This window comes from Equus quagga, chromosome 22 (genome assembly GCF_021613505.1).
Source record: "Equus quagga isolate Etosha38 chromosome 22, UCLA_HA_Equagga_1.0, whole genome shotgun sequence".
NCBI classification, from domain to species: domain Eukaryota; kingdom Metazoa; phylum Chordata; class Mammalia; order Perissodactyla; family Equidae; genus Equus; species Equus quagga.
In genome coordinates, this window is record NC_060288.1 from 3,539,203 (window position 1) to 3,548,312 (window position 9,110).

Genomic DNA, 9,110 nt, shown 5'->3' on the forward strand with positions numbered 1-9,110 from the left:
TTAAGACTCCTCGCCAGGTGTTAAGAAGTCTTTACCATGAGACTACTACTCGTCTACCTAATCTTTCTATCTCGTACCCAGATTCCAAGCATCCCCCTCTTCTGGATTCAGGTCAGAACAGTGACAGGGGCGACTAGTGGAAAGAGAAGCTTTTTTGCTTAACTAGTCCTGGAGAAGTGATTTGCATCCGGTTTGGGATCTTGGCATGCAGGATGGTGCTGCAAGGCCGTCATGTCATGTCCCTCTGTATGACAGGAGCTCCGACAGGGGCTGGAACTCACAGAAATTCAGCGTAGCCTCACGATACCTTGAAACGGAAACTTCTCCTTTTGGAAGGCAGAGGTACCCCTTCCACAGTTTTTCTAACTGCATTCCAAGACCCCAAGTAAAGTGCCTAGTAGCCTTCAGTTCCAGTGTTTTCTTCTTTAGAAAGCAAAACAGAAACTGTGTTGTCGTCATTTTTATGATGATGTATGTCGAAAATAAAATGAACTCTATGAGTATGATTGGTATGTATACAGCACAATCGAAATTGTCTCTTCAAGTCGAATCAAATTTAAGACTCTCTGAGAACAAAGACTGTCCCTCACCACAAATGGAAACTATGTAATGAATTCTTTTTTCCCCCATGCCTTTCTTCAATTTTCTATTTAAAGAAATTTCTGCAAATACATGAATTATGCAACTTATCTCTCAGATGAAAAAGAATTTTCTTCTTGGATTGAATGGCCCAATATTTATTAATAGCAGTAAAATTTTCCATGTTCTTTTGTATCAGATGGGATGCTAACTAAAATATGACGGAGCCTCTCCAGCCATAATAACAGTAACAGATGAATAATTGTAAAAGCTGTATAGAATTGAAAGGCATTTTAATTTGTCATTACTTCTATGTGTTCAGAAAGGATTTGAATAATTATACTGACTATAAAAAGGAATAATGTAATATTTTTTCCTTATTATGGGATTAATTTCTTAATATACCACTTTTACTATAAGTTTAAAAACTAAACAACTTTCTTCTAGTTTCTTCTAACGATTTAATCATGACAGAAGACTGCTCAGCTGCATATGTTTGGTCTTCTTCCTATTACATGGGGATACTGCACTTCAAACTCATTTTAATTTGAAAAGTGTTCATCTTTGCAGTTTATAAAAATGAGATTACCCTTGTTTGCTCAGTGAGAACTTCCAACATTTATGTCACATTAATTCATGAAGATGACAACGACTGTAGAATTTCCTTAGGTCATGACCGAGCGCTAGCAGAAACGGAATATGAGATTCTAAAACAGGATTTTTCTTTTTATAACAACTATTAAAAAGTGGCTGTGGTTACCAGGGTCACTCCAAGGAAAAATTTCAAAGCTATTTACAAAAACATTCCTGTAGTCTCCATTTTCTTTTGGGCTGCATTATATTGTCAACATTCACATTCTTATCTATATCCTAAGAATATTCCATGACAGCACTTTTTGTGGAAAATAAAATTTCAAGATACTCTGTGTTTCTAGGCGAGTGATAGAATTTTTCTGTGTAGCTTGTGAATTTTAATTTACCAGACTTCCACTGAAATATTTAGATCTTAGTGATGAGGGAGATGAAAATCTACGCAAGGATTCTTACCTGCTCCACCACTTTTGCCACCCTCCGCACAAAAGATAGCTTTAGGGTTAATAGTTGACTGCTGGAAGATACTGTTTTGGCAGCCTCATTGCAGCCAGAGGATATCTTCAATAGCGTGAGAGAAATCCCCTGCACATAGTGTCAACAAGCTCTTTGCCTGCTGATTTTGAGCTTTTTCAGGTTCAACTGCACCCCTTAACATCAGCTCTATGATGTTGTGCCATTATCTTAGCCAATTTAAGCCTCAGTATTCCCACCTTTAGAATAGGGAGAAATGACATCCACTTTAAAGGTGGTTGTGGAGATTAAATTATAATGTAAAATAAATGTGAAATTCTTGCACATGATAGGCATGCCACAAATGGTAGTATCTTCTTACCAGAAAGCAAAAACAAAACTAAAAACTCTATAAAAATTAGTTATGTATTTGATTTAAATCTATACTTTTTGAGAGCAAAACCAGAAGCAATTTTTCCTACTTATCCAACAGAAAAAAATTCGGAGTGAATTGAGATTGAGGTTTGTAATAATTTGAAATCTAAATGCTATAATTTTGTTTTCCTCTCCTAACAAGAATGTTCAAATGTAGTTATACCTGAAACCTAAAGGTGGGTCTATGCAGTACGCCATAAATAAAAATCAACTTGTTACTTTCATTTTAAGAACTTTCAGACTGAATTTAGTGTCTGGATTGACAGGATAGAGACATATATTTCCTTCTACATACGTGGAGATGACATTGGTAATTGAGTTATTATATACACAGATTATTTAGAACTTAAAAGATTCATCATATAAATTCAGCTTTATTTTAATTTGATGGCTAAAGCGATGTGGGAGGTGGGGAGAGATTGAGGGAGTGAGAGAGAGAGATTGGACTGTATAACTATGAAGAAGGTAAGACTGTTCCCTTCTCTTTTATAGCCTGAAGAATAAGTAGTGAAAACATCAATCAAGAAATGAGAAAAAATGTCGGGATTTCTCTGCTGAGGAGAATTGCTTGTCAACCACCAGAGGAGGATTCTTTCATGAACAGTGAACATTTCTTATGACGATTCACAGATTAACATATGACTAACCTTAGTTTTGGAGAGTGAATGAGCTTTCTTTCTTTCTTTTTTTTAATTTTGTGGTAAGTTATGATATTTGGATGGATTTTTTAATTTCTTTCCTGATAATATATTAGCACATGTTCTAAATTATAATCCTATAGCAAATAGTGAGAGCATTATTCAAACTTAAAGACAGTGGGAAAATCTAAATTTCCAATTTATTCTAGATTTCTTCAACATATAATTATTCTATTAAATCCTTGATGATTGAGATGTAAACCACTTCTATCAAGAAATAAATATTATTTTTTCATCATATTGAACCTGATTGGTGGCAACATGCACAGAACCAGAACAAATCACTATTAGTAGAAGATACGTAATGAACACAAACACTGGTCCTTCTCATTTCACCTTCAAAAATGTGAGCCAGATTTGCCATCTGAACAAGGAGCATGAAGAGCGTGAATAAAGGAAGAACCCTCATCTTTTTTTTCTGATCATTCAAAGAACAGTTTCTCAAGGTTAAGCCAAGTCCTCTTCACAAGCTGCCAAAATAATCGCTTAGGAAAAGAATTAGTTTGCCTGCATGATGATCCTCTTAGGCAAAAATGTCTTAGCAGCTGTTGACCTTGATGAAATGTTTTCCCAAAGGCATCCAAAAGAAGAGTTATAAACCCCAGAATGAGAGGGAAAGAAATGAATATTTCTTATGAAGTTGGGCTGAGTTGTGAGCTTTAACGTGGGGTACTGATAAATGAAAAGAAGTGAGTAAGTTCTGAAGAAATGACAACCTTGGGTGTGGTGAGGTTCCCTGGTCCTCTGTTTCTCGCTGAGCCAAGATTCCATCACTTTGGAAAGAATGCCCCTGGCCAGTATGGCAGACTGGAAAACTGTTGCTCTCTGATGGGGAAGGTCTCTGAGCGTAACTCATACAACTCTTTCTCTGGGTGTAATTCTTCTCCATCCTGGCTGGAGTTGGTGTCCTGCAGGTGGGCTGCAGAGACGGATAGTTGGCTTCTATTCATGATGCTTCTCAGTGCTCTGACTGGGGTGGCCCTTTGTACGTTGGGACCACAGGCAATCGATCTCCTGGTGTCAGGATTTTCTGAACGTCTATTGTTTTTCCACAGAGAGCTAAGGTGGTTGCAACTCAGTGAGCAACAAGTGAAATGACTTCGCAATGCATGGTGGTGTTATTAAGGTGTTTGAAATTTGGCACCGTTCCCTTGACAAGGGCCCACTCAGGAGGGACCATGGTTGCCCGTGTCTGTGCCTGCAGAGAGAAGCAGCCACACCAACCACCTGCTGTCCCATGGGAAGGAAGAAGGGTTTGATGGGAAGGAATCTATTTTGCTGTTTTGGAAAGCACACAATGGAGCTGCAAACCTCCAGTGATGACTTTTCTTCGAATGTGTAAAATAAGGCTTTATTTGTCAATTCTGCTGTAAAATAAGCACTGTCCAAGTAAAAAAAAAGAAAAAAAAATCTTTGTTTCTGTTTGTGTTTAGTGAGTGAGCTCATACTCTCAAGTGTTTTTGGTTTTTTTAATAACCTGATATAGACGAGCCTATGAGCATAGATCTCACTTTGCAGAGAGGCTATGCCAAGCCTTCATAGAGAAGCTTCCAGATATAATAATCAGATCATTTCAGAATTCTTCATCTAAATACCATTACTCCTTGGCAACCTGTCAAGTGAAAGTGAACACCCTCCCAGAGGTTTTCTGTGTCTGTTTCCAAGTTCTTTATTTTTGCCCATGCAGATAAGGGAAATTATCATCCCAGTGTTCTGTGGAGGTGACATATTCAGCTGTAAACAAGAAGAGCCTGTGAATGTTGCCGAAGTGTGGGGAAGTCTTAAGTGGAAACATCCCTACTTGGGAAGCTGGTTATTTGCTGTTGTTTCTGTGCTTTTTTTTTTTTGGTATGGTTATGTTTGTTTAATTCGGTCATGTCTTACATTCTAATTTTGTTAGGAACGAATGGGAGTGAGATATAAGGTAAATATTTTCAAATAACCAAATTAATTCCTGCGGAGAGGAAGAGACCCACGCGGACCTGGGCTCGTGGAACTGCTCTGGTCGGGCCACCTGGTTGCAGCGGAGATTCCAGGAGAGACAAGAACGAGTCTAGAAATTTCCTGTAAAATCTCAATTCAGAGGAACTAGGGGAGAACGCCGTCTATTTGAAAGAGCGAGACTATCCAAATATCAATATCTGAAGTGCTTTCACTATTCCAGACTACTTGTAGTAATGTCCACTACATTAACCAATTACTGCCCATTTGAAGTTTTACCCAATGAGGGAAAAATAATTCAAAATGAACATAACACAGAAGCCTGATAGCATCCTTATATTTTACTCTCAATTTCTATATTTAAAAGGATACTTGCAAAATGGTTGAAATAGTCTGTGTCTTCTCATAGAATTAAAATACTCCTACAGTCCCAGTTACCCAATTCACTTCCTTTGCAAAGAGTTTTTCTCCTTTAAGTACAGAGGTAAGCTTCAGGCCAGCACCAGTGCCAGTGGCCACAAATGCCATGATCGTGAAACCCAAATTAATGAGCTTTCATTATCATAGTCCCCCCAGCCCAGGGCATTAATAAATATGATCATAAAGCAATCTGCTAAGTAGAGAGGACTACAGTGAGCCCTTTTGCTGATAAAAGTAGTAATAAAACTCATCTGCAATGCTTAAGTACAAAGACCAATAGGATTTGTTTTTCATTTGCCTTTTAGATGACACAGAAACATAAATTAGAATTGCAAGAGTCTTTATACCTTTCTACCGAGGTGAGGTTATTGGACCAATCAGACCAATGAGATGGATGGAAGATGCTAATACTCCCCTAGGGAAATTTGAGCCCTGGGCGGGGGAGGGTTACACCTCTTCCATCGTGGATCTTTGAGGTCTTTCTGAGCACAGCATATTAGAATGCCAAAACAATAACCTTTCTAAACTGTCGAGTAATAAAATAACCACCCTCTCTACGTTCCATCCCAGCTAAATATTCATTGTTCATTTGACCACCTTGTACAAAGAATTGATTGTTACTCTTTTGTGACCAGAATGAGAAGAATCTAATCAATATATTGTTGTGGGAACAGGTTTTATTCTTTTTCTGGTTCTTACCTAGTTTATTTATACTCAAGTCATGCTAAACTACCTCATAGGTGTGTGGTGTGGATTAGCTACTTAATAAATGTCAAGTGCTTAAAAATATAAATCTCTCTATAAATGCTGCCTTAGTTTGTGTCTAGTTTAAGATATGCATGCCAAATTAACCATCTGGATATTTCACTGTAATATTCTTGTTGATAAATTTGGCTTTAAATTTAATATGCAAATATCTCGATGTGCAATGAAAATCCTGAGAGGCCCAGCATAGATTGAGAGCATCAAACTCAAGTCTGACAAAGGTGGTACCTGAGAAACAAAAAGCAGCTAAAAGCAAAAGCACATGTTTTCTTAAGTAGATGGTAAAGCAGGTATTCTCAAAGCTGGAGGGCAGGGCGTGGGGCGCCGGGGGTGGGGTCAACACTGGCTTTAAAGCATGTGTTAAGTAGTTTTGTACTGTAATAATTAAAATGCCAAAAATTGTCAATAATTTATATTTAAAAATTAATTAGAGTGGGTTTAAGGCTGTGCCTATGATATAACCCTTAACTCCTTCACATGTTGGCAAAGATAGAGGGGATAGGCGTAGCCAGTCCATATATTTCTGAACACCTGCAAGAGAGGTTGTGCAGATGGACACCCACCTTTGTTTATGTCTTCCTAGAAAAATGTGGAACACTGTTTTTGTTGTTTTTTTTTTTTTTAAAGAATATAGCCTAAAGAGAAAGGACAGGAATTAATATCTAACAGTTTCTTAGTAATGTCATTTGAAGGCTCTATGGCAACTAGTTAAAAAATAATTTTACCGCTGGCTCTACTTTCCTGCCATTTTTTCCCTTATGATTAATTACTCCTTAGTCAGTATTCTGAGTAGCAGTTTTATTTGCTAATTTCAAAAGCCTCTACTTAATTAGCAATTCATTCTGACCTTTAAAAACAACATTCTATAATCTTCAAATTATATGAGTGAAGGAAAAAAATCTACCACAAACTATTGTTACATGCCAAAATTTCCCATCATCTGTGGTTGTTTTTGAGCTCCAGGCTTGACCCTCATTTCACAGATGGTCACTAGGATCAGCAAGGGCTGATTCAACTTCATAACATTGAAGTAATATACAAGGTACTACATTTGGCTGCTAAATTTATTTTTTAATTAAAGAAAAAAGTGAAATTGCTAGACACAATAATGAATTCTCCTCTTGCATCCTTGCTATTTTGAGAACTCCCAACACATTTTCTACTTAAATTGTCACTCTTCCAATGATTAAAAGTCTGACTGTAAAACTATCAATAATGAGCAACATAAGATTTTTTTGTGGTGGCCGACTCAGTGACCAAATGTTCTATTGAAATCAATTTTTTTATTGTATATTCTCGATTTCTCGAAACTGTCTTCACAGCTGGGTGGGATGTTTAACAGGTGTGCATAACAACATTAATGCTAACGATTTCATTGCTCAGAGTCCAAAGAGTCGCCATGCTGGGTCAACCCCATCTCCCGTCAGTCCAGGACTCAGGCTGTAATAGTCTCTGAGAAGCTCAGAATGGGAGGCTGTGATTAACCTCCCTAATATTAGTTCCAAGGCAATTATTAATGCTACATATGTGTAAGCAAGGTAGTAGGGATATTTTTCTATTTTGAAAAGAATACACTCTGTTAGGTTGACCTCAAAAATAACGGAATGAAGGGTGGTCATGGCGCCAGCCAGCAACTCTTACTCTTGACAGAACTGTCAGAGCGTCAGGGAGAGCACCCCTGGAGAGAGAAGACCACACCTGCCCTCTCGGTGTCCACAGTCGGCTTTGGGAGCATTGATGAATAGTTTAAGTTTTCCCTCCTTCTGAATTACTTCTTCTTGTCGCTTGTTAGATCTCCTTTGCAGCTTCAGAACTTTGGAGTGACTTGTCTTTTTCTGCATCACTCTTTTGCTTAACTAGAGCGTTCTGCTATTAAAAAGGTGATTGGTAACAGGAAAATGCAGTCAGCATATGGAGAATATTTGCCATTTTAGAGATATATTTTTAAAATCCAACAAGTTTCTACTTTTAGCTGGATATATCTTTTAAACTCTGACTTCATTATGCTCTTCTTTACCACTTACTTTAAGGCCAATTACAAACCCATCTCTTACCTCTTTATATAAGCTACCACCTCTCGGTGTCCTTTAGGTGTAGAGTTTAATTGTGATGAAAGCTAATCCGGTACCCTTCACAAGCTACCCAGGGGGTAGGTAATAAAGGGAGTGTTCCCCCTGGGGGAGTGCATCAGCCATTTGCTTCTTCAATAGTGTTAAGGGGTCAATGAACTAAATACTGGAGGTTTTTTTCCAGTCACTCACTGGTTCAGAAGTTGCCCATCTTCCCAGATGAATGGTGAGCCACTCTCTGGGCGGACTTGGACTTAATCCTTATCCATTTTTGTGTAGTGACACATGGCCCAGTTACTGTAGGGCCTCATCTCTGTAGATGGTGAGTGGACAACAGAGTACGGTTCCTACTTTTAGGAGATGTCTGATATTATCTGATTTATTGCTGACATTGGAAGAGAAAAAAACATTTTTCTTTTGCAATTATTTTCTTTAGCCAAAGTTCTTCTGAGAATAGAGATGGGTACCCTTGAGAGGGAAAAACCAAAACCAAAACCAACTTATCGTTTTTTTGTTTTTGAGGAAGATTAGCCCTGAGCTAACTACTGCCAATCCTCCCTTTTTTGCTGAGGAAGAGTGGCCCTGAGCTAACATCCATGCCCTTCTTCCTTTACTTTATATGTGGGACACCTGCCACAGCATGGTGTGCCAAGCGGTGCCGTGTCCGCACCCGGGATCTGAACCTGCAAACCCCGGGCCACTAAGAAGCAGAATGTGCGCACTTAACCGCTGTGCCACCGAGCAGCCCCTGCAACTTATCTTTTTTGCAAACTCTAGTAATCCAGTTTTATAACAAGTTCTAAAGAGGTTGTATGTGTTATGTTTATCATATATGCAGATATTAATTTAGTACTTGTTTATTAAATACACAGTTCCAGACAAAAGGTATGCTATAAGGGAAATGATATAACAGTTAAAAGAAAAATAAACCCTGGGTTTAGAATATGGTTCTGCCACTTATTTGCTCTATGATCTTGGGCAAGTTGCATATGTTTTCTGAGGTTCAAGTTCTCAATGTCTAAAGTGGGGCTAATGACACTTGCCTCATAGAGTTGTACAAATTTAACAAATTACATGCATTTCTTCTTCTCCCCTCTTTTCTACCATCCAACAAGCTGATAATTGTTCAATGTAAAATAGAACCACTCAGTGTGAGAGC

General features: G+C 38.1%; 1 protein-coding gene across 3 annotated transcripts in view; it reads left to right on the top strand.

Annotated features, from left to right (window-relative positions):
• The window catches only part of ZMAT4 (zinc finger matrin-type 4), a 317,539-nt gene extending 313,020 nt beyond the window's left edge, over positions 1-4,519 (top strand). For 2 of the 3 annotated variants that reach the window (XM_046648399.1, XM_046648400.1), the window contains one exon: positions 2,551-4,519. In XM_046648399.1, the coding sequence (XP_046504355.1) occupies positions 2,551-2,566 (16 nt within the window). In that variant the 3' untranslated portion in view covers positions 2,567-4,519. The remainder of the gene's footprint in view (positions 1-2,550) is intronic. The other variant, XR_006886617.1, reaches the window with a different exon arrangement.
• The last annotated feature ends 4,591 nt before the right edge of the window (positions 4,520-9,110 follow it).